At 38.0% G+C, this 26,259-nt stretch overlaps 1 protein-coding gene across 2 annotated transcripts in view; it reads left to right on the top strand.

Annotated features, from left to right (window-relative positions):
- The first annotated feature begins 1,403 nt into the window (after nt 1-1,403).
- SGO2 (shugoshin 2) overlaps nt 1,404-26,259 on the top strand; it is a 59,805-nt gene continuing 34,949 nt past the window's right edge. The window contains exons 1-5 of one of the 2 annotated variants that reach the window (XM_017545207.2): nt 1,404-1,551; nt 8,572-8,706; nt 10,541-10,716; nt 11,608-11,685; nt 18,779-18,864. In XM_017545207.2, the coding sequence (XP_017400696.1) occupies nt 8,574-8,706; nt 10,541-10,716; nt 11,608-11,685; nt 18,779-18,864 (473 nt within the window). In that variant the 5' untranslated portion in view covers nt 1,404-1,551; nt 8,572-8,573. The other variant, XM_017545208.2, reaches the window with a different exon arrangement.

A 26,259-nucleotide genomic window follows, 5' to 3' on the forward strand; every position in this document is an offset into this window, starting at 1 on the left:
TACGTTTTCAAGAGGTTTTACAATTTACAAAGCAGTTAAATCCTTTAAACTGCTCTGAGATAGCACTTAAAAAAATAAAAAAGAGGTCTTGGTATTTTTTAGCATCTCTCCTATCTCTGACTTTCCTGTCTTCCTTTTCTATTTGTTTTGGTTTTGAAGCTGTAGCTACAAAATGTGTGCATTGGGAAGAAAGCAGTTTTAATGTATTTGAACAAAAGGGTCCACTGATTGAAGCCATCATAAAAATATATGGGATGCTGTTATTAACCTCCATTTTACGAATGAGGAAACAGAAGCCCAGAGAGATTAAGTGGTTTGGCCAAGATTAAATAACCATTAAATGGCACAGTCACTACAAGGTTCATTTTAAAAAACATATAACATACATTGAGCATTTAATGTGTCAGGCTGGGTAAACAAAATATAGTTCTAGTTAACTCCTAGGTAAGCATAAATTTCTATAACCAGTATATTACTTTCTAACCCACTGTTACTGAAATTTTTATTTTACTGTTTTCTGAAATTTTAGCAGCTGGACAATCAAGAAATAATTTTCTACTTACATAAGACTCATGTAACCAGATCTGTTTGGAGACTGATCTTGATATATATTAGACTAAAAGGTCTTAACTCAAAAGCATGTTTTGCATCATTTGTCTAGATTCTCTAAAGTAAGAATGGAAAGCTGTAATTCTCAAATGTCTTCGAATGAACAAAAAATCGACAAGAATATCAAGTTGACTGCATTACTGTATAATCAATTATTGGAACCTTGATTTAACAAGCTATTTTCATCTTCGGTCCAATGGCATACAAAGAGGAAATTTTATTTTTTGTAGTTTCTACAAATTCTTTGTAAAAATTATGAAAGTCATTTGCGAAAAATACCTAAGCGAATTGACATGGAATATAAGGTGAATGATACATTTTTAAAATTTAGTTGTGTATAATGGAAAACGTCATTCTTGTATATTCAGCTAAAACAGACCATTAGTGCAAGACCTAAACATTAATGAGATCCGAGGTTTGTAACGAAATGTTATTGCTGCTTTCCCCCTAGAAAGTTAAAAGAAAAATGGGGAGAGCTTTTAAGTGAAAACTAAATAAAGGTGCTGGCATCACAATCGGGAATGCAAGGATGCAGAAGAAATGGTAAAATGTGGGTGGGTAGTATCACAGTAAACAACATAAGCCTTACAACAGACTTGAGGTGCCTGTCAAGCCTTTCAGACATGTGATTGATAAGCGATGTCAGGGGAGCGTTTCCTTTTTCATTAGCGCTTCGGGAGACAGCGGACCAACACCAACACGGGGCGACAGAGTGCTTCAATCACGCAGACTGGGCCGCCCCCGGCTCGCCTGGCCACGCCCCCTCCTGCCTTTTCCGCCTTTCACTTCCTGGTAACCGCACGCCCTTGCACCGCTCTCGCGGGACCCGATTGGCTGACGGGGCAACCGCCAACGGTTGCTGAGTTTAAACCCGAGCCGCAGCCTTAGCTGCTCGCCAGAGCGCCCGGAGCTGGGTGGCGGTTAACTCACGCTGAAAGAGAGGTAAGTCAGTGACCTGCGGTATTTGACGTGGCCGCTCCCTCTCTGGCGAGATAGGTGCCGTTCTTGAGCCAGTTCGCTTGGCGCTGTCCGCTTCGGCCTCCGGCTCGTCCTCCGCCCTCTGTCCCCCGGGATCCCGGACGGCGGCCAGTCTCCGGCTCCGAGGGGTTCGTTGACGGAGTCTTGTTTTGGGTTTGAGTCACGGCCTCTTGTCTCAGATTTGAGCGCCCAGCAGGGCAAGCGGGGAAAGCCGCCAGTTAGGTCAGCTACTTAAGAAATTTCTGTTTTGGGAACTGCTCTACTCCCTGCTTGTTGAGCAGTTTCTAGATCATTGTGAGCCCTCAGTACTTGTCTGCGGAATGAATGTTAGGGACTGCGTGCCAAAGTTCTCGAAGGAGCCATCTCCTTTGGAGAGGCTGGCTGAAGGCGAAGGGGTGATGGAAGACTGGGGAGAACTTGGAACTTGAGCTGCGTCTTCTTGATATGCAGGTAGGATGTCAGCAGAGAATAGGGACAAAGATTTTTCTAGCCGAGGTATCCAATTCAGGAGAATTGGATGTGGAACTGAGTATTTTATATTTAGAGATAGTTGAGATGCTGGCCGGAAGAGTCTCCAGAGTAGTAATAAATAGGTGTTGGTATTGAGTGCTGACTGTATACTAGGTCCCATAATAGACACCGTACATACATTGGCTCATTTAGTCCCTGCAAGGAGTTGCCCTTATTTTCTATGATTTTATAAATCTGGAAATTAAGACGAAGAAGTATTGAGATCACATGGCTATGAAACGTTGGAATTGGGGCTCCAACACAGTTCTAATCACCATCATAATGTCTTAGTGTCTGTATGGTAAATCACCCTGAACAGTACCCCAGGTGCCTGTTTATGGCTCCTGAAGTGCCCCTTGGTGAGGTCATTGATGGAGGGGGTGACAGTGCAGTGTTAAGGAAGACTACTAGATTTCTGGCATGAGAATTTAAATAGGTGATTGACAGTGCCATTTATTAAATTAAGGAATTGTGTCAGAACCAGCTTATTGGGGAGAGCAGTCCAGCTGTGGTTTCCTAATTAGTAAAATGAGATTTGATATTCCAGACTGGATTTTTTTGGGAGATGGATAGATTTCTATGTTAGGATCCCTTTCAGGTGTGTAAGATGCAACAATTTGTGGGGAGTTTCTGTGTTCTATTGTCTATGAGATAGTGATCTTCTTTGATTTTAAAAATTTCTTTTTGGCAAAACGTTTAGAAGAACCTTTGAGCCTTAATCTTTTGTTTGTTTGTTTTTGTTTTTTGAGATGGAGTCACCCAGGCAGGAATACAGTGGCATGATGTCGGCTCACTGCAACCTCTGCCTCTTGGGTTCAAGCGATTCTTCTGCCTCAGCCTCCTGAGTAGCTGGGACTACAGGCGTGCTCCACCACGCCTGGCTAATTTTTGTGTTTTTAGTAGACACAGGGTTTCACCGTATTAGACAAGCTGGTTTCGAACTCCTGACTTAGGGATCCACTCGCCTCAGTCTCCCAAAGTGCTGGATTACAGACATGAGCCACTGCACCTGGTGAGCCTTAATCTTGAAAGGTTTCTGGTTCAACTTATTCCCCACTGCAGAAATTTCTTCTAAAACCATCTTTCTGTTATTTGCTTGACTCCACCCAATATCTGGTTAACACTTTCAAAGGAGACCCATTCCAAGAGTGAGCAGTTTTTCTATTGGAAAGTTCTTCCAGTCATTCATAGTCACTTCTTCCACAAATGTTTATCCAGCAGCTGCCATGTGGCTGGCACATTTCTGTACTAAGGTACAGAAGCAAACAAACTTGACAAAAATTGATGCCTTCATTGAACTTACAATTTAGTAGGAAAAAACAGATAATAAGTTAAATAAACTATTTAGATTTATCTTAGACATTGATAAGCTAATGGAGAAAAATAAAACAGAAGGGGAGAATAGGGTAAGTGTACAATTTATACACTGGGAAGTGTACAATTTTGGACTGGGAAGGTTCACTAAGAAAGTGATATTTTAGCAAGTGATCCCAGGAAGTGAGCAAGCCCTGTGGTCATTTGAAGGAAAAGTTGATACAAAGGGAAAAAGGAATAAAAGTTTCTGCTTTAGAGCATGTCAAGGTAGACAATGTGGCCAGAGATTCTTGAGCAAGAGGAAGATTAATGAAAAGGATTAGAAAGGTTCACTGATGATAAATTAGGGAAGAGGAGAAGTGTCAAATTGTATAGTACTTTCTAGGCCATTTTAAAGACTAAGTGAGATGGAAAGCTACTGGAGAGTTTTTTGGGAATAACATGAATTAAGTTTTAAAAGGATCATTGTGGTTGCTAGGTTGAGAATAGATAGTGGGGGAGAAAATGGAAGCAGGAACACCAGTCACGAAACTATAGCAATAACGTATATGAGAGAGAATGGCAACTTGGAACAAAGTGGTAGCAGTAGAAATAGTGGTAAGTAGTCCAAGGGGATATATTGTGAAAGCTGGGCCAGCATAATTAATGATAGAGTGGATATAGAATATGAAAGAGAAGTTTCTGACCTGAGCAACTGAAAGGGAGTTGTCATTAAGTGAACTAGGGAGAACATGGTGGATTGGTTGGGATGGGGAGAGTTTAGGACATGTTAAATTTGAGATGCGAGTTAGAAATCCTAGTTGGAGATGCAGTTGGATGAATAAATCTGGAGTTGAAGGGAAAAGTCTGCTTTGGGAACACAAATTTGAGAGTTATTGGTATTTAGATTTAAAAGCCAGGATACTGGCTGAAAGCCCAGGGAAGTATATGTAGATATAAAAGAGATGAGATCCAAGAACTGAGACCTAGGGCACTCCAGTGGTAAGAGGTTAGAGAGATGAAGAATAACCAGCAAGAGAGACTGAGAAGTGGTCAGCGAGGCAGGAGAAAACCCTGCCTCAGCACAAACAGAAGAATGTGCTATTGTGCAAGCCAAATGAAGAGCATACTGCAAAAGGAAGGAATGATTTGACATTGACTGCTTTTTACAGATCAAGTAAAAAGAGACGGGGCCTAACCACCGTATTTAATTTAACAACTTAGTAATACAGTGCCCTTAATTAACAATTTCCATATGGTAGTGTTGAGAGCAGAAATTTCATTGTAGTGGATCTAGAGAGACTGGGAGGAGATGAATTGGAGACAGCAAGTATGGACAACTCTCTAAAGGAGTTTTCCTATAAAGAGAAGCAGGGAAATCGAGTCATAGCATTCAAGCATCAAGGGACCACTTGTATTTTCTTAAATGTCTCATTTTCATACATTTATACATGCCAGTCTTTCTTCCTGGAATAGCCTTCCTAATCTTGATGCCTGATAAGTTCTTGGTTTGTAAGACTTATTTATTCATGCAAAAAATATTTACTGTGTTGACATCATTTTTCATACACTATTCTATGAGCTAGGGAATATAGTGACTAAAATATAAAAATCCATGATCTTCTGGAGTTTAAATTCTGGTTAGGAAAGACAGACAATAAATAAATCTATAATATGGTTAGATAGTGATAGATGTTAGGGGAAGGAGCTACAGTTTTGTTTTGTCTCTCACTCAGGCTGGAGTGCCATGGTATGATCTCAGCACACTGAAACCTCAGCCTCCCAGGTTCAAGTAATTCTCTTGCCTCAGCCTCTTGAGTACCTGGGATTGCAGGCACCCGCCGTCATGCCTGGGTAATTTTTTTGTAATTTTAGTAGAGACAGGGTTTCACCATGTTGGCCAGGCTGGTCTTGAACTCCTGACCTCAGGTGATGCACCCACTCAGCCTCCCAAAGTGCTGGGATTACTGGCATGAGCCACCACACCCAGCCTGGAGCTACAGTTTTAAGTGACCTCACTGAGAAGGTGACATTTGAGCAGACTTGATAGAGGAGAGTGAATGGGCCATTTGTATATCAGGAGAAAGAGATTTCTAAACAGCATTTATTCTAAATGTAGAATAACCAGTACTAAGGACCTGAGACTGAAGAATGCCTGGCATATGCTCCAAAAAGCTAGATCTTGGGAGCCAATGTGGCCTGAGGAGAATGTGATAGCAGTAGAGAAGGAAGAGTTCAAATTAGAGAAGAGCAGAGATAGTGGAGAGACTGTACTAGGATTTTGGAGAGAAGTGGGAACCATTGGAGAGTTTTAGATTGTATAGATTAATTCACCATAGGGGAGCAACAGTGGAAATAGGGAGTCAAAGCTTCTTACAGAAACTCAGGTGAGACATGATAGTGCCTCTGACTAGGTTGGCACCAATGGACACACTGAGATGTGGTCAGATTTTAAATATATTGTGAGGATAAATTGAGATGTAAGAGAGATTTTTGACCTGAGCAACTGGAAGGATGAAGTTACTGAAATAGAGAAGGCTCTGAGTGAAGCAGGTTTGGGCAGGTTAAATTTGATGCATTTACTTTAGTTATTCAAGTGGAATTGTAGAGTAGACAGTTGGATATATGAATCCAGAGTTCAGGAAAGAGATCCAAACTGAGGACTTAAATTTTGGAGTTCTTGGCATCTGGCTGGTATTTTAAGTGATGAGACTGTGTGAAATTACCAAAGGAGGGAGCATAGGTAAAGAGAGGAAGTCCAAGGAAAGACTATATTAGAAGTTGGAAGAACCTGTAAAAGTGACAGAGGAGGAACAGGTAGGTAGGTAGGTAGGAAAAAACTTAGGAGTCTGGTGTTCTGGAACCCAAGGAAATATAATTTTTGAGGAAGGAGAAATTAACCATATTAAAATACTGCTGATCAAGTTAGATGAAGACTGAGAATTGACTTAGATTTAGCAGCACAGAAGTCATCAGAGACCTTGACAAGCAGTTTTGGTGGAGTAGTCCAAGTGAAAGCCTGATGGAAGTAGTTAATGAGAAAGTTGGAAATTGAGTATAGACAATTTTTTCAAGGAGATTTGCTGTAAAGATCTGCAGAGAATTGGAGTGGTAGTCTGAGTGTGAAGTGGGAACAAAAGAGGGTTCTTTAAGGTGAGGGAAATAGCAGTGTGTTTGTATATTGATGAGAATGATCCAGTGGAAAAGGAAAAATTGATGACATAGAGGGAAGAATTGTTGGAGTGATGTCTTTAAGGAGGCAGGACAGGATGGGATCCAGTGCATGGATTGGTATCTAGGAACACAGTTGGTCCGTAACAAAAGGAGATAAAACAAATGTACAGAAACAGGTATGGTAGGTAGGTAATATAATGGAAGTTTTGAGAAAGTTCTCCGTGGATTGCTTCAGTGTTCTCAGAATAACAGTGAGCGAGAATATGAAACAATTCATAAAGAGGAGTGACCCAGGGATTGATAACAGCAGTGAAAGGGAAAGGGTAATAGAGTCTAGTGACAGTATATTCAAGGATGAGAACTTTTAGGGAGGAGGGAAGATGAACAGTCTGTACACATGAATGTGGTGTAGCTTCTAGAAGGCGTGTGGGAGGAAAAACAGCCCCTGCCTGACAGGACTGCAGGAGAATCTGTGTCCTTAGGGGAGAGGGTAGTTCAAAAAGATGAAGGGAACATTCAGAGAAGAGATTGAAGCTGTAGAGGTTTGGTTGATGATGGAGTGTGAGTTCCAGAGGACCTCATGATTTTGGCAAGGGTGAGATAGGCAGGCTGTATTAGTTTCTTTTGGCTGCTGTAACAAATTATCATAAATGAGGTGCTTAAAACAACAGAAATGTATATCCCCACAGTTCTGGAGGCCAGAAGTCTAAATTCATTTGTCACTGGGCTGAAATCAAGGTGTCTGCCTCGCTGCACTCTCTGTGGAGGCTCTTCAGGAAAATCTGTTCCTTGCCTTTTTCAGTTCATGATAGCTGCTGCAGTCCTTGACATGTGGCTGCATCTCTTTCTGTACTTCTTTTAAACTCTGTGTATATCGCTAAGGTTACACTTCTTACATTGTTTGAAAGCACCGTCTGTACCCACATTGTACCATGCATTCCATGAGGGCAGAGACCATATCCTGTCATCTGTACCCTGCATCTTTGCTGTGTCTTGTAAGGACTCTTGTCCTGGATAATCCAGGATAATCTCTCCATTATAAGGCCCTCAATTTATTCAAATCTGCAAAGGCCCTTTTCCCACATGAGGTTTAGAATTAAAGAGACCTAGTAATTTTGGGGGTCCATTTCCCAGCTTACCACAGGACCAGATGAGGGATGTGTAGAGCTAAGGGGATTCCAGTGAGGGGGTTGAAGGTGACCTGGGAGTTGAGGGATTCTTGCTGTGATTGACATGGTAAGATGAGTCCTGTGAACTCAGGGCAGGTAGTGGTGGAGAGGCTGAGTATCAGGGGTTAGGCAGGTGCAGGTGACAGGGTGTTTTGTTTTGATCTCTGCACATAGAGGCAAGGAGGGTTGGGGAAGAAATCAAGGCATGGGGAGACTGGTCTTCTCCAAGCACGTGGCTCAACATCAACTGCTGCTTCTCAGTGAAGCTATTTCTGAGCCTTTTCCTCTGCCCAGGCAGAGTTAATCACTTCTCCTCTGCTTTGTGTATTGTAGCCATTACTCTTGTAATACTACAATGTAATGATATCTTTATCTTCCTGTTGCTGTAATAGGCCATAAACCTAACAAACAAATTTAAGATTTCTTGGCTGTTCCTTCAGCCCCCTTCACCCCCTTGGATTATGTATATCTCTTCTGTACTTCCTTTAAACACTGTGTATATCTCTAAGGTTACACTTATTACATTGTATGAAAGCACTGTCTGTACCCACATTGTACCATGCATTCCGTGAGGGCAGAGACCATATCCTGTCATCTGTACCCTGCACCTGGTACATAGATGATTAATGTAGGTTTGAATGAAAAAAACAGTCATTTACCTTTTTGGATTATACCTTAAGCCACTTTTGATTACATTTATACTCAGATTTTATACAAAGTTTAGCAAATAATACAGAAAGCATATTAAGTCATGATTATTACTTTAAAAAATGTATCTATCAGTTATTCTTTTTCTTTTATTAATAAATACTATGATTATTTTTTTCTTTCCCTTTAGTGATGGAGTGCCCAGTGATGGAAACTGGCTCACTTTTTACCTCAGGAATTAAGAGACATGTGAAAGACAAAAGAATTTCAAAGACTGCTAAGTTGAATGTTTCTCTTGCTTCAAAAATAAAAACAAAAATACTAAGTAAGTGCCGCTAGTTTTAAAATACACTCACATTTTTACTTTTCCCCAGAATTGTTACATGTTTGCTACCTTATTTTATCAAGTACAGAAAATTACTAAAACGACTATTTAGTTGATAACTTTTTAAATCTGAGCCTTTCTTTCTCCTTCAAGTCCTGTTAGTTGGATGGTTTTGATTATTTACCCTAAATGGTGACAGCTGAATTTTCAGCATTGAGGCTGGGGTGGCCCAAGATAGCTACTTCCTACAGTTCAGAAAAACATACCAATGTGAATTTTCTGGAAAAGATATAAAAAGAGTAGCAGATTGTTCTGGCATGCTGCAGCAACTGAATGATGGGTAGCCCAGAAGAAGTTGGCTCATACAGGGTGATGTAGAGCTTGACTTTATATGGGCAATCTTATGAAGACACTGAGCACTTTGGAAATGGAATTTTGTGAATTCTGGAGTTAAGGCATCAGAAGGGGAGAAAAAAAGGAGGTGGGAAAACTCCCCAAGATAAACTTTCATTACTTCTGAAAATTATCTCAATGTTCATACCCATCTTAGCAGGAGTAAGGGAGGTATCCATTTAGTCACATTACCTGCTGATATAGATATGGCTCCTGCGAAGGACAATCATGTGTGCCTTCTAAAATAACCCAGCCACTTGGGTGCCTGTAAATTATGATGCAGCTCCCACCCAGGTCTCTAGGGCCACCCCTTACGCTGCTCTTGTCTGCTCCTTTTGGCAAGATTATTCCATACCCCGTGTTATGAGGGAATATGCTGACTTTGAGGAGTACAACAGGAAAATGTTATTACTCTTTATCTTCTGGAAATCCTAAACCAGTTCTAGTCAGTTTCCGTTTGCTATGCCAAGGATGGCTATCTGAAACTACTCCCTCTGTGCCAGAAATAAAGTACTATTTTGGATCCTGTTTTGCAGAATCCCAGATTTTCCCTAAGTACTTACAAAATATTATTAAATTTTTTAAAACTTATTTCATATGCACTATACTTTTATTCTGTGGCATATGTTATTGAATTATGACATATAAGTTAAAATTATGAAAATATAATGATATTTTAAGTGTACTAAGGGAACATACTATATACAAGGTAAGCTTTACCAAGGAATTCACAATAAAATTTCTTTGCTTCCAACAGAAAAGCATTTCAGGAGTGATTTAAATCATATTTACACAGTACTTTTAAAGAGAAGTCAAGTTCAGATTGCAGTAGATGCCTAGAAATAAGAAGTAGGATCTTTTGATGTCAGTAAAAGGTCTGACAGGGTTTAAATTATCTGTCTAACATTACGGTAAGTATACCTCTATCACTCAGGTTAAAAATGGACTTTGGGAGCATTAACTAATTTGTTCAGTTCTGGAGCTGTAGAAACTGGCTTCAGAATTTCACAGATTGGCTATCCTCATTCCTGTGGGACATCTCCAGTTAGAGCTGCAGAATCAGTTTCTGTATTCTATCTGCTAGTCAAAGGTAGTAAAGCAGGTAGAGCAGCAAGTATCAAGATTTCCTTTTTGTGGCTGATCTAATCATATAGAATGCTGTGTCTGTGCTGCAGTCTTCTTATTCCTAACTTTTATACATATGCTGCATTCCTCACAACTCCTGAATTCTTCATCTTCTGTCTAGCCTTCATTTCTTCAGCTTGAAACTCTGGGTTTATTTTTCTCAAAACTGCATCTGTATTGTTATTCACTTTTCCAACCCTCAGTTAAAACTTATAAAGTAAAATGCATTTTTGTCTAATGTAGTTTTACTAAAGAATATAAAAATTTATTTAAGTATAAGTTCAATATTAACTCATTTTAAAAATCTTTTTTACAGCCAATTCTTCTATTTTCAAAATTTCTTTAAAGCACAACAACAGGGCATTAGCTCAGGCTCTTAGTAGAGAAAAAGAGAATTCTCGAAGAATTACAACTGAAAAGATGCTATTGCAAAAAGAAGTAGAGAAACTGAATTTTGAGAACACATTTCTTCGCCTAAAGCTAAATAACTTGGTATGGAAGCTATGTTGTTTTTGAATTCCAAATTGTAACTTAAATCTTTTAGCCGCATTATTGTGGAAGCTCTTAAAATATTTTTCAAATCTCTAATTGTGAAAAATTATTGAAAGTCAGTATGCCGTGTAAATCTATATTATAGGACAAACTGTTAATGGTTAATAAAATATGTGTTTTAAATCTACATTCTAAATGTGCACTTGTGTGCTGTGTGAACCAGTATAATACCCTGATCAATATTTGATTGCTTATAAGCGAAGCGTGGTACTTTAAGATGGTCATAGTTCTTCCAGTGAATTGAAGGGAGTTCCAGAATGTTGTTATTCTTTTTTAATCTCAGCATTTACCTGGCTACAAGCCAAGCAGAATGAAGATTATAGCTGTTGCTTTTTTTCCCCCCCAAATTTCAACTCTGTTCACAGACAGGGCAGTGAGAGCCAGTGATTAGCTAGGCTGCAACTATAGATCTAAATCTAAAATAAGTAGAACTTACTTAAAATGGAAAAAGGACCTACTCTACTCGTGGGTTAAATTCCTGTGGCTGACAATTTGTTCTGTTGCCATGTGATATATTACTGTGAAAAGATAGAAAAATGTTTATAGGAAAAGTTTTAATTGTCAGTTTCAAATCATTCAACATATGTGTGTGTATGTGTGTACATGTATGTATGTATGATATGTATGACTATTTGGACTATATAATACTGTTTGGTACTGGTACTATATAATACAGTACCGTTTTAGCTGAATGTGATCTCAATTTTTTGCTCAATGTGATATCAATTATTTTTTAAGTTTTTTCATATGGACGGCATTCATAAATGCTTGATATTATAATAAACTCTAAGTCTTAACTAATTAAAAGGGGTCTTTATTTTACATGTACAGAATAAGAAGCTTATAGACATAGAAGCTCTCATGAACAATAACTTGATAACTGCAATTGAAATGAGCAGTCTTTCTGAGGTAAGTATAATTTCTATGTAAATAGCATCATTCTTTAGATTACTCAGGATCACTGAGATTTAGTTAAGTAACATCAAGTTTAGAGATTCATATTTCAAATTTTGTGCAAAGGACTGATGATAATATCACTTTTAACTAGCTAACAGCATATTATCATTTTGTATAATTGGTTATTGAAATTGTCATATGAAAATTTAGTTTTTATTAAAAGTAGCAGGATTAGACAGGTCAGCAGAACATAATGGCCCCTAAATAGACCCAGAACCATAAAGATATTAGTAGAAAGGTAGCATTTTAAATTAGGAAAGACTTTGGGGTTTTATTTTTTTAAAAGATGGACACAATTGAAAAACAATTTGGGGAAAAAATAGACGCTGATCCTATTTTATACCATTTTCTAAAACAAATTTTAGATTTCGCAAATGCTTTTCATGTGGTTCTCTTTGGAGAACTAAGAGGGTTGAAGTCAACATCTAAACTAAAAAAAGTAAAAACTGGGCAGCAGGTAGATGGAGAAGCTGGAGGTGAAGGCACAGTATACAACCGTGGTATCTACTTTCTTGAACTTACTATTTAACTTACTATTTAACAATTTATCAAGTTTTTTTTTTTTTTTTTTTTTTTTTTTTTATCAAGTTTTTTTTTTTTTTTTTTTTTTTTTTTTTTTTTTTTTTTTTGAGACAGAGTCTTACTCTGTCGCCCAGTCTGGAGTATAGTGGCACAATCACTGCTTACTGCAACCTCCACCTCCTGGGTTCAAGCAATTCTCCTACCTCAGTCTCCCGAGTAGCTGGGATTACAGGCGTGCACCACCACACCCAGCTAATTTTTATATTTTTAGTAGAGACAGGGTTTCACCATGTTGGCCTGGCTGGTCTTGAACTCCTGACCTTGGGTGATCTGCCCTCCTCGGCCTCCTAAAGTGCTGGGATTACAGGTGTGAGCCACCATGCCCAGCCGCATACCAAATTTTAAATTCTCTTTTTTTCTAGATGTTATTAAGTGGGAGCAGGTGATGGGTCATATAGACATACTGTTCTAACATCAGAATGAGTTCTGAAAAGTATAGAATAAAGTTTCACACATGCTTTTGTCCGCCTCCAGCTATTTTCCTCTCCATTCTCTCTTCTCCTTGTACCTCATTCAGGTGATTGCTTTAATCTCTTTCTTTATATAAAAACAAACAAATAAATCTTTTCTTTCTTTTCTTCTTTACACAAAAGATAGTGTGCTATACCAGATATTCTATGCCTTACTTTTTATGTGACATACCTTGGGGATCTCTCCATATGATTACGTGGAGTGATTCCTCATTCTTTTTTGGTGCTGCTTCAGATAGATCTAGAGTGGACTTGTAATCTACTTCAATAGGCTCCTGTTGATGGACACTTGGGTTGTCCATTGCTGTTGGCTTGTGTTAGTGTAGAGTGCCTTTCCCTCTTGCATCATTAATTTTTTCCCTCCCTTCTGGATTATTCCCATCAGGGATGTAATAATGTTATCATCTCTCATTTTAAAAAAAAATCAAAACCAAATAAACCTCTTACTCCACTTTCCAGCTACTATCTCAGCTCTCTTCTTGCCTTTACAGCAAAACTTTTTGAGAGATTTGTTCATTATCTCTAGTTTCTCTTGATCCCATTCCAATTTGGTTTTCACTACCAATACACTAAATCCTGAAAGTCACCATTGATGTCCATGTTGTGAAAACCCATGGATAATTCTGGTTCTTATATTGACTTTCACATGACTTTTAGAATACCACACTCTCTCTCCTAAGTCTCTTCCTACATTTCTGGCTATTCTTTTTCAGTCTCTTTGCTGGTTTCTCTTTATTTTCCTAAGTTTTGGGAATGCCTTACAACTCAATTCTTGGACTTCTCTATCTATATTCACTCCCCCTAAATAATTTTGTTCTATCTTATGGTCTTAATTACTACTGTATACTGATGACTTTCAAATTTATAACTCCAGCCTGACCATCTCTTCTGACCTCCAGACAATTTATATCTAATTACCTACTTGGCATCTGTTTGGATGTCTAAAAGGCATCTCAAATTTCACATTTCTAACTAGTGAAATGTTCCTTTTTTGATTTGCATCTAAGGTAATCACAACTCTCTTCCTATCTTTTTCTTACACCCCATATCTGATCCTTTGGCAGATCTTTTTAGTTCTGCCTTCAAAATCAGTCTGCAATTCTCACAACCCTCTTTTAACTACCCATGTCCAAGGTACCATTATCTCTTATTACGTATTGTATTAATAATAGCATCCCAACTTGGCCTTCTTCTGCTCTGCTTCTCTGTGTATTCTCTTATAACAGCCAGAGTGATCCTGTTAAAACGTTAGTCTCTGCTTAATACTCTCCATTGGTGTCTTATCTATTGCCTATTTGATCTGAAAACTGAAACTCTTGTTATTTCTTCTACCTCATTTGCTACTCTCCTCTTTCTTCCACTCTTTAACCTTTTCAGTGCAGTTCTTTCCCCACTCCCTCAAACAGAGGTGAGCTGCTACCACAGTACCTTTCTACATGTTCTGTCTGCATGTGACAAGTGCCCATCCTTCAAATGTTGACTCAAAAGTGACTACAGTGAAGCCTTCCCTAGCAACTCTGCATATATTTAAACACTTCCCATGCCTGCACCTACATTTCATATTCTGCTTTTCTTCTTTAATCTTTCTCCTTAACACTTAACGCTGTATGACAATTTTGTTTATTATTCATCCCATCAGAATGCAAGTTTCTTGAGTGCAGGGATGTCTTTACCAGAACAATATCTAGAACATAGTAGGATGCAATAAATATTTATACAACGTCAGGTAGTATTTCCCCAGTAAGAATGATGTTTGTTTTACATATAAATAAGTAAGGTATATATTTTTCCTGCAGTCCCTCTTTGATTGAGCTTTTTAAATAAAAATAATGCTAAATAATGCAAGTATCTTTTTAGGATGATGATGTGGTCTTTTTAGGTGTCTTAGTATGATTATTTATTTTAGTAACTTCCCTAATTTTATATTTCTGTAATAAAGTTCAGAAGTGATTTATTTTTATTTTAATGTGCTGCTGAATTCCTTTTTGCCAATTTTGTTTAGGATTTTTCTGTTGTTATAAGTGAGGGCTCTGAAGATTTTTTTCTATACGTAGAAAAAAATAAGACCATACAGTCTATAGGCATTGATAAAAATGTTATATATGCTAAGCTCATAAAAATAATTTGGATGTTTTACTTTTTCTATGTCCTGGAAAAGTGACACAGTATTAGAATTGTTTTTCTTTAAAGGTATGGTAGAGTCATTCTGTGAAACCATCTGGACCTGGGACTTTTTTGATGAGAGTGATAGTAGCTTTTTGCTGACTTTATTTATTCTATGGATAATGGTCCCCTTGGAAAATGTCATTCTCTGTTTTGTTTTTAGTTTTATTAAATTATCTTTCCTTAGAAAGTTATCTGTTTCATTTAAGTTTTTAATTTATGCTCACAGAGTTGACCAAAGTAGTCTCTCATTATTCTTTTAATTTTGTCTGTGTTGTATTTCTTCAGTCGGTTAATTTTGTGTATTTGGGCTTTTATTTGTTTTCTTTTTCCTGCACTATCTTAGATTGTTGTGGTTTTTCTATTTTATTTTATTCTTTTAAAAGAACCATCTTAAAAAAAACAAAGAACCATCTTTCTAATTTAATTCTAATTTATGTTTGATGTTTCATATATTTTTTGCTTTTATCTTTAATAAGCTCTTTTGCCTTTTTGTGATTCATTGTTACTTTTCTAACTTTGAGCCAATGCTTTTTTTGGTTTGTTAACTGTAGGTAAGATGCCATTTCTCTCTCAATACTTAAATTCTCTTTAGTTTTGAGAATTTTGACTTTGATGTGTTTTGCCATGAATTTCCTTGGGTTTCTTTTTGGGGTTCACTCAGACTCTTGAATTTGTAGGTTCATGTCTTTATCAAGTTTGGAAAAATTTTCTGCCATTATGTCTCCAAATACTTTTCCAGTCCTGCCCTCTTTCTCGTTCTCCTTTTCTTCTAGGACTCTGATGACAAGAGTGTTTTATCTTTTTTGCTGTTCCACAAATCCCTGGCCCTCTGTTATTTTATTATTATTATTGTTATTATTTATTTTTTTGAGACAGAGTTTTGCTCTTGTTGCCCAGGCTACAGTGCAATGGCATGATCTTGGCTCACTGCAACCTCCGCCTCCTGGGTTTAAGCAATTCTCCTGCCTCAGCCTCCCAAGTAGCTGGGATTACAGGCATGAGCCATGATGTCCAGCTAATTTTGTATTTTTAGTAGAGACGGGGTTTCTCCATGTTGGTTGGGCTGGTTCCGAACTCTCGACTGCAGGTGATTTGCCTACCTCAGCCTCCCAAAGTACTAGGATTACAGGCATGAGCCACCGCACCCAGCTCCTCTGTTATTTTTTTCAGTCTCTTTTCTCTCGTTCAGTTTGGATAATTTTTATTGTTCTATCTCCAAGTTCACAGATTTTTTTCTCCCTTTTGTTTTCTCTGTTTTGCTGTTGAGCCCATTTAATTTATTTTATTTGGTTATATTTTCAGTTCTGAGCTTTATTTGGCTCTTCACATTTATTTGTTTGCTGAGATGTTCCAATTTTTTCATTCGTTTTAAGCATGTTAGTAATTGCTTGTTAAAGCATTTTTATGATACTTGTTTTAAAATCTTTGTCATATGATTCCAACATTTGTGTCATCTCAGTGTTGGTATCTATTGTCCTTTCTCATTCTAATATAGATTACCTGATTTTTGGTATGATGAGTGACTGATTTTCGATTATATTTTGGACATATTATGTGCATTATAAGACATTGGATTTTATTTGCATCTTCTATTTAAGCAAACCTCCTTTGACACCACACTGGTGGTAAGGGGAGGTGCTGCCAACTGCCAAGTCGGGACTGAAGTTTAGACTTCCCATTCAGTCTCTCTTGACAACACTGTGATGGGGATGTATGCCTGTAACTGATGAGTGGGGCTGGGAGTTCAGGCTGACACCACTATGGCTGGAACAGGGAAGGGCATCTGATTACTATCATAGCCTCTGCTGACATGAGGATGAGGAGGATAATGAAGGGGGAAGGTTGTTACTTCTGAAGAGTGATGAAAATCCTAGTTCTTTATTAAACCACTTCTGTCCCCACCATAGAGGAGAGGGAGGGGAACTCCTTCCTATCACTGAATGGGATGTATAGCATATATACATTTTATTTTCTGTATATTATGATGTTTTTACATCTTTTAAAACATTATTGACTGGAGACACTGCTCTTCTCAGGGCTAGCCAATTCTTAGAGATAGCAAGGGGCCAGCCAGGAACATGTCTTTTGTTTTAGTCCGTTTTCTGCCGCTATAAAGAGAATACCACAGACAGGGTAATTGATTGTTTTCTTTTTTCATTTGAGATTTCATTCTCTAAAAAGACTGTGTAGTTTATAGAGAACAGAGATTGATTTGGTTCACAGTTCCGGACACTGGGAAGTCTAAGAGCATGATGCTAACATCTGGCATGGGTCATCCCATGGCAGAAGGTGGAAGGTCAAGAAAACATGCAAGACAGAAAAGGAGGCCAGACTCCTACAACTAACCCACTCCTGCAGTAACAGCATTAATCCATTCATGAGGGCAGAGCCCTTATGACCTAATTACCTCTAAAGGCCCTGCCTCTTAATACCACCACAATGGTAATTCAGTTTCAACATGAGTTTTGGAGGAGACACTCAAACCATAGCACTTTTGATATGGAACCTAACTAATCCAGAGCCATACCTCCCCTGTCTGGCCCTTATATCTCAGGAGGCAATCATCCTCTGCTTTGATTGTCTCTGGGTCAGGTACTAAGTTTCCAGGGACCCACCTCTCCTATGTCTTAAAGCTTGCCAAAATTATTCAAACTAGCCAATTCTAGACTATTCACCCTGTCCTGCCTTGCCTTTCCTATGGAAACTCTAATAGGCCCTGGCCTAAACCCTCCCCTCGTTCTCATCTTCTGCCTCCTGACCGCACCCTAGTGTCTTTTCTCTGTGGCTCTGCATGGCCTGCTGTACCTCTTGTCTCTAGGACCTGTGAGTATAATAAACTTTATTTTTTCCTGAGAGTCTCTGCCTTCTTTTAATGACTGCACTCAACTGACCATATCATAAAAAGAATATGAAACAGGATGGAGATCCAAATATGTCCTCCAGTGACATTGCTGGGTGGAGATGTACTCTTAGCACTGGGCTGTCCCATGCCTTTTCTGATGGTACGCCTGATTTGGAAGAGAGTTCGCTTGTTATAGCCTGGTGAGTGTGGAAGTTTAGGTTCCCCATTTGACCTTTGTGCTTTGGTCAAAAATTGACTAAATATATGTGAATCCATTTCTGGACTCTCTGTTCTATATCATTGATTTATTTTTCTGTCATTATGCTATTACTACACTGTCTTAAGCACTGTAACCCTCTAACTTTTTTCTTTTTCAAAAAAAAATTTTTTTTTTTTTTAGCTATTCTAGGTTTTTTGCATTTTCATTTAAAATCAGCTTGATAATTTGGCACCGTACCCTTATGTCTATTAGGCTTAGCTCTGTAATAAACATGGTTGTGTGTTGCCTAATTTTCTGGTCCTTATTAAATAATTAAAACATGTTTGTATCTGAAAATTGAGGAATATGGATAAGCAAAAATATAAAACATATATTAAAATCACCAAATTTTTAATTTTTAAAAGCCATTTAAAAGACGTATTATAAAATTCAATAAAATATTATATAATACATATGTAGACATGAACATATTGCATATATCTAAAGATATTGTGTATGTGTAGGTATACTCATATGTGTTTATTCCTACACAGAGAAGAACGTTGCGGTTATATACTAAAATATTGGCACTGATTGTTTTTAGTTGGCATGATTAAGGATGAACTGTGTTTTAACCTTATCACATTATTCTCATTAAACTATTAAAGGCAGATGGAAGAATTGTTCTTCTACTATTGATGTCATTGTATAATTTGGTACTGTTATAACTAATGTGATTTAATAAGGTTAAAAACTTTCAATATTCTTTATTCTTTTCAAAAATAGTTCCATCAGAGTTCCTTTCTACTGTCGGCTAGCAAGAAGAAACGAATTAGTAAACAATGCAAGTTGATGCGTCTTCCATTCGCAAGGTAAGTATGTCCTTGAGTTACAGTAGTAATACTAGCAATACTAGTTCTAGTAATACTAGTTTAGAGTATGTAGATTTTATATAACTCAATCTGTTTGTGGGTATTGCACAATGTTCAGGATAATCAACCTATAGTTATCTACTAAGGTAGAAATGAGGTGGTTTGTAGTGTCGTGCTATAGGTTATGTCTCTAGGACTTCAAGGAAACTTACCTTAATCCCTAAACCAGGTTTATTTGTAATGTCTTGCCACTTTTCAGTTCTCTTTTTTCTTTTCATTAGTTGACTTCTGGCCTTATATTGATTTTTGCTGGATAAATCTGATGACTGTTTCTACCTTTATTATCTTGTGTACTGTCCTAAGCTTTAAAATTAACTTTCATCTTTGTTCTTCTCCTCCTGTCCACAATTCTTATTTTTGATTAATTTGATTGTAAGTCATAGAAAGCATCCTGTTTCAAATCTATCATTTTAAAAGTCAGTTAGTGAAGCCCAGAGAGGTGAAATGATTGAATGAATTGATAGCATTGACCAAAATCCTCTTGTTTCTTTTAGGCAATTTCTTTCTATTATATATATGTGGTGCTTTCCCTGTCCATAAAACTTATTTGATTAGCAGTACTATAGAAGCTAAAGCTTTTGTATGCAAGCACTCAATATAGATTTAATAATTTTATTTAAGTGCACAAGTGAAGGCACATATATTAAAATGCTATCTGTGCTACAGTAAAAATCTTTCTATTCATTCTAGTTTGTTCCATTGATTTGCCTATTATGTGTGTTATTACCATTTTGTAACAGTACATTTTAACTGTTGTAATTTTAAAATAGTAAATTTTGTTGTTTATTAGATCCTTAGTAGTTTTTCAAAAGTACGTTGTCATTATGCACACATTGTTTCATATAGATATGCAAATCAAGTGTTAACTTGTTTTCCAAGAAATTGTATTGTGTATTTTTAAGTGAACTTTTGTTTGAAGTGTATTATACATATTAGAACACGGTGGATTTTCAGCAAGTGAACACTGTTGTATAATGAATACCCAGAACGAGAAGCAGAATATTACCAACATCTCAGATACTTCCTTGTGTCCCTTTCTAGTCACTACCCAACACCTACCCAACGATAAATATTATACTGACTTCTAATTATAGATTGATTAATTTTACATGGTTTTGAACTTCATATGATGAAATCATACAGTATGTATGCTTGTCTCTGGCTTCTTTTGACCAGCATTATGTTTGTGAGATTCAGCCATATTGCTGTATGTAGCAGTAAATTATTTGTTCTCATTGCTGTGCAGATTATACTACAATCTATTCATTCTTTTTATGGTGAACATTTTGTTGGTTTTCCAGTTTGTTTGTTTTTTTGAGGTAGAGTCTTGCTCTGTCACCCAAGCTGGGGTGCAGTGGCACGATCTTAGCTCACTGCAACCTCCACCTCCTGGGTTCAAGTGATCTTCCTGCCTCAGCAGTAGTTGGGCTTACAGGCACCCACCACCCTGCTTGGCTAATTTTTGTATTTTTAATAGGGACAGGATTTTACCATGTTGGCCAGGCTGGTCTCAAACTCCTGACCTCAAGTGATCCTCCCTTCTCGGCCTCTGAAAGTGCTGGGATTATAGGCATGAGCCACTGCCCCTGACCTGGTTTTCTAGTTTCGATCCATTACAAATACGACTGCCATGTATCTGCCTTTTGATGAAGTTATGTATACTTTTCTGTTAGGTATATACTGCAGAGTAGAATTACTGGGGAAATAGGGAGATATATATAAATCTCTTCAGCTTCAGGAGAAACTGCTAAGTAGTTTTCTAAAGGAGTTATACCAATTGACATTATTACTAACAGCATATAAGAATTTCTATTGTTCTGTATCCTCAACAATTCTTGTTACTGTCTGTCCTTTTCATTTTAGCCTTTTGGGGTGTATGTAGTGGTATCATGTTGAGGTTTTATTTTTAATTTTCCTGATAAGAAGTTAAGTATCTGTTCATATGTTTAATTTCTATTGGGTTATCTGTCATATTTTTTAAGGAGTTCCTTTATATATACATATTTTTTGTATGTGAGACACTGTCTCACTTTGTCTCCCAGCATGGAGTGCAGTGGTGCAATCTCAGTTCACTGCAGCCTTGACCTCTTGGGCTCAAGTGATCCACCCACCTCAGTCCCCCGAGTAGCTGGGACTATAGGCATATGCCACCATGTCCAGCTAATTTTTGTACTTTTTGTAGAGACAGGGTTTTGTTATGTTGCCCAGGCTAGTCTAGAACTCCTGAGCTCAAGTGATCTACCCACCTGAGCCTCTCAAAGTGCTAGGATTACAGGTGTGAGGCATCATGCCTGGCATATTCTTTGTATGTCTTCTACTCTGTGGCTTGCCACTTTGCTCTCTTAATGGTGTCTTTAGATGAACAGAAGCTCTTTTTTGTTTGTTTGGTTTTTTGTTTTTCCTAGCAAACAATATTCTATCCTAGAACAGAAGCTCTTTATGAAATCCAACTGTTTGTGTTGTGGGGAGGTGTGTGTCTTCTGCCTCACCCACCTCTTGGTTACTAATTTCTGTGTCCTTTTAAGAAAATATTGGCTCTGGTTTTAAAATGGCAGTGTAAGATAAGCTGGCTTCTCTTGCCCCAACAAAATAACTAAAACAAATATACAGTGCCAAGATCTTCCACCAGCAACAGCCCAGAGCTCAAGCTAGATGAGATACTTCCTGGGGCCAAAGAGAGGTAGAAAAACTCTGAGCAGGTGGTAGAAAGAACTACACTTCCACATCTGTGATACTCCTCCCTCCCATTCTGCCAGGCACCTACTATGTGGAAAATCTACCCTCAACTCACAATTTCTATACTGGAAAAAGAAAAATTGAAGTGGTCAGCCAGCTTCCCAACTTCGGTTCCCTGTCAGGAGACTTGTCCTTGCCTTAACTGATGGGTAGCATTGTGACTGCCTGAAAGGAGAAATATTCCTGAGGACAGGCAGAGATAAACAAGCAAGGCTAGGCTACCATCCCCAGCCCAGAAACTCTGCTCTGTAACTCAGCCAAAGGAAGTACCAAATGAGAGTAGTTGCAGGAGGTATATTCCCCTGGCCCCCTGGGTGTGAATTCCTAGCCAGCCTTCCCACACTGCTGCCTTAAACCCTTTGGGACCTCCCTCATTTGGGACAGGCTGTGGTCAAACCATTTACTAGCTCCAAGGTGAACCTGGGTTGAAGGTGCCACCTAGAGCCAAAAAGGAGGCAGGAAACTAACAGTAAAGATTTGCTAAGCAGATATAGTCAATAAAATTCAAAACAAACTGGACAAAGCAGACTGGAATAAATAATCCTTCAAGGCAAAGACATAGACATATACTCACAAAAAACTACAGCAAACAAAGAACTATGACCTTCCCAAAAGGACAAAAAGCAGAAATTTAGTGACTCTAATGAAGTGGCAATTTGTGAGTTCTTAGACCAAGAGTTCTAAATAGTAGTTTTCAGTAAACTCAGTGATCTCCAAGATAACACAAAAAAGCAGCTCAGAAATTTATCAGAGAAATTTAACAAAGAGATTAAAATAATTTAGAAAGTCACACAAATCTTGGAACTGAGAAATATATTTGCTGAACTATACAACTCTTTAGAGGTTCTTAATGGCAGAATGAACCAAGCAGAGGAAAGAATCAGTGAGCTTTTAAGACTGGCTATTTGAAAATATACAGTCAGAGGATAAAAAAATAAAATAGAAGGAAAAGGAATGAAGAATACCTGCAAGATACTGAAAATTACCCCCAAAGGACCAAATCTGAGAATTATAAGATAGTATTAAAATAGCAAATGTAAGAGTCATTGGCCTTAAAGTGGGAGCTGAGCATGAGCAAGGGGTAGGAAGATTATTCAAAGAAATAATAACAGAAAACTTTTCAAGACATGAGAAAGATTTACATGTCCAGGTAAAGGAAGGCCTGAGAACACCAAACAGATTCAATCCAAATAAGACTACGCCAAGGCATATAATAGTCAAACTTTCAAAGGACAAGGACAAAGAGAAGACACTAAAAGCGATGAAAGATAAGAAGCAAATAACATAAAGGAGCTCCAATTCATGGGGCAACAGACTTCTCCACAGAAGTCATGCAGGCTAGGAGGGAGTAGAACAACATTTTCAAAGCACTCAAACAACAACAAAAAAAAACTGACACCCAAGAATATTTGGTCCAACAAAATTGTCATACAAATTTGAAGGAGAGATGAAGTCTAACAAAAGCTGAGGAAATTCACCACCACCAAGACCCACCTTGCAAGAAATGCTAAAGGGAGTTCTTTGAAAGAAAGAAGCACTAACATGCAAAGGGAAACTTTGTTGTTGTTGTTGTTGTTGTTTTAAATATGTATTTTATTGCACTTTAGGTTTTGGGGTACACGTGAAGAACAAGCAAGATTGTTGCATAGGTACATACATGGCAATGTGATTTGCTGCCTTCCTTCCCATCACCTGTATCTGGCATTTCTCCCCATGTTATCCCTCCCCAACTCCCCACCCCCTGCCGTTCCTCCCCTATTTTCTCCCGACAGACCGCAGTGTGTGATGCTCCCCTCTCTGTGTCCATATGTTCTCATCGTTCAACACCTGCCTATGAGTGAGTACATGCAGTGTTTGATTTTCTGTTCTTGTGTCAGTTTGCTGAGAATGATGGTTTCCAGGTTCATCCATGTCCCTACATAGGACACAAGCTCATCATTTTTTATGGCTGCATAGTATTCCATGGTGTATATGTGCCACATTTTCCCTGTCCAGTCTATCATCGATGGGCATTTGGATTGGTTCCAAGTCTTGGCTATTGTAAACAATGCTGCAAAGAACATTGCTGTGCATGTGTCCTTATAATAGAATGATTTATAATCCTTTGGATATATACCCAGTAATGGGATTGCTGGGTTTATATTTCTAGGTCCTTGAGGAACCACCACACTGTCTTCCACAATGGTTGAACTAATTTACACTCCCACCAACACTGTTAAAAGTGTTCCTATTTCTCCACATCCTCTCCAGCATCTGTTGTCTCCAGATTTTTTAATGATCGCCATTCTAACTGGCGTGAGATGATATCTCAATGTAGTTTTGATTTGCATTTCTCTAATGACCAGTGATGATGAGCATTTTTTCATATGTTTGTTGGCCTCATATATGTCTTCTTTTGTAAAGTGTCTGTTCATACCCTTTGCCCAATTTTGAATGGGCTTGTTTGTTTTTTTCTTGTAAATCTGTTTTAGTTCTTTGTAGATTCTGGATATTAGCTCTTCGTCAGATGGGTAGATTGCAAAAATTTTTTCCCATTCCGTTGGTTGCTGGTTCACTCTAATGATTGTTTCTTTTGCTGTGCAGAAGCTCTGGAGTTTAATTAGGTCCCATTTGTCTATTTTGGCTTTTGCTGCCAATGCTTTTGGTGTTTTAGTCATGAAGTCCTTGCCTATGCCTATGTCCTGAATGGTTTTGCCTAGATTTTCTTCTAGGGTTTTTATGATGTTAGGTCTTATATTTAAGTCTGAATCCATCTGGAGTTAATTTTAGTGTAAAGTGTCAGGAAGGGGTCCAGTTTCTGCTTTCTGCACATGGCTAGCCAACTTCGCCAACATCATTTGTTAAACAGGGAATCCTTTCCCCACTGCTTGTTTTTGTCAGGTTTGTCAAAGATCAGATGGTTGTAGATGTGTGGCATTGCCTCTGAGGCCTCTGTTCCGTTCCATTGGTTTATATCTCTTTTGGTACCAGTATCTGGCTGTTTTGATTACTGTAGCCTTGTAGTATAGTTTGAAGTCAGGTAATGTGATGCCTCCAGCTTTATTCTTTTGGTTTAGGATTGTCTTCGCTATGTGGACTCTCTTTTGGTTCCATATGAAGTTTAAGGTGGTTTTTTCCAGTTTTGTGAAGAAGGTCATTGGTAGCTTGATGGGGATTGCATTGAATCTATAAATTACTTTGGGCAGTATGTGCATTTTCACGATATTGATTCTTCCTAACCATGAGCATGGAATGTTTCTCCATCTGTTTGTGTCTTTTATTTCTTTGAGCAGTGGTTTGTAGTGCTCCTTGAAGAGGTCCTTTACCTTCTTTGTTAGTTGTATTCCTAGGTATTTTATTCTCTTTGTAGCAATTGTGAATGGCGGTTCGTTCTTGATTTGGATCTCTTTAAGTCAGTTATTGGTGTATAAGAATGTTTGTGATTCTTGCACATTGATTTTGTATCCTGAGACTTTGCTGAAGTTGCTTATCAGTTTCAGCAGATTTTGGGCTGAGACGATGGGGTCTTCTAAATATACAATCATGTTGTCTGCAGATAGAGACAATTTGACTTCCTCCTTTCCTAATTGAATACTCTTTATTTCTTTTTCTTGCCTGATTGTTCTGGCTAGAATTTCCAATACTATATTGAATAGGAGTGGTGAGAGAGGGCATCCTTGTCTAGTGTCAGATTTCAAAGGGAATGCTTCCAGTTTTTGCCCATTCAGTATGTTACTGGCTGTGGGTTTGTCATAAATAGGTTTTATTATTTTGAGATATGTTCTGTCAATGCCTAGTTTATTGAGAGTTTTTAACATAAAGGGCTGCTGAATTTTATCAAAGACCTTCTCTGCATCTATTGAGATAATCACATGGTTTTTGTCTTTCGTTCTGTTTATATGGTGAATTATGTTTATAGACTTGCATATGTTGAACTAGCCTTGCATCCGTGGGATGAAGCCTACTTGATCATGATGGATAAGCTTTTTGATGCGCTGTTGCAGTCAGTTTGCCTGTATTTTATTGAAGATTTTTGCATCTATGTTCATCATGGATATTGGCCTGAAGTTTTCTTTTCTTGTTGAATCTTTGCCAGGTTTTGGTATCAGGATGATGTTTGTCTCATAAAATGATTTGGGAAGTATTCCCTCTTTTTGGATTGTTTGGAATAGTTTCAGAAGGAGTGGTACCGGCTCCTCTTTGTATGTCTGGTAGAATTCAGCTGTGAACCTATCTGGACCTGGACGTTTTTGGTGGCTAGGCTATTAATTGCTGCCTCAACTTCAGCCTTTGTTATTGGTCTATTCAGGGTTTCGACTTCTTCCAGGTTTACTGGTTTATGTGCATATAGTTGTTTGTAGTAATCTCTGATGGTGGTTTGTATTTCTATGGAATCTGTGGTGATATCCCTTTTATTGTTTTTTATTGCATCTATTTGAGTATTCTCTCTTTTCTTTTTTAATAATGTGGCTAGTGGTCTGTCTGCTTTGTTGATCTTTTCAAAAAACCAGCTCCCAGATTTATAGATTTTTTGAAGGGTTTTTTGTGTCTCTATCTCCTTCAGTTCTGCTCTGATCTTAGTTATTTCTTGTCTTCTGCTAGGTTTTGAGTTTTTTTTTT

The sequence above is a fragment of the Cebus imitator genome, unplaced genomic scaffold (genome assembly GCF_001604975.1).
Source record: "Cebus imitator isolate Cc_AM_T3 unplaced genomic scaffold, Cebus_imitator-1.0 Scaffold178, whole genome shotgun sequence".
NCBI lineage: Eukaryota > Metazoa > Chordata > Mammalia > Primates > Cebidae > Cebus > Cebus imitator.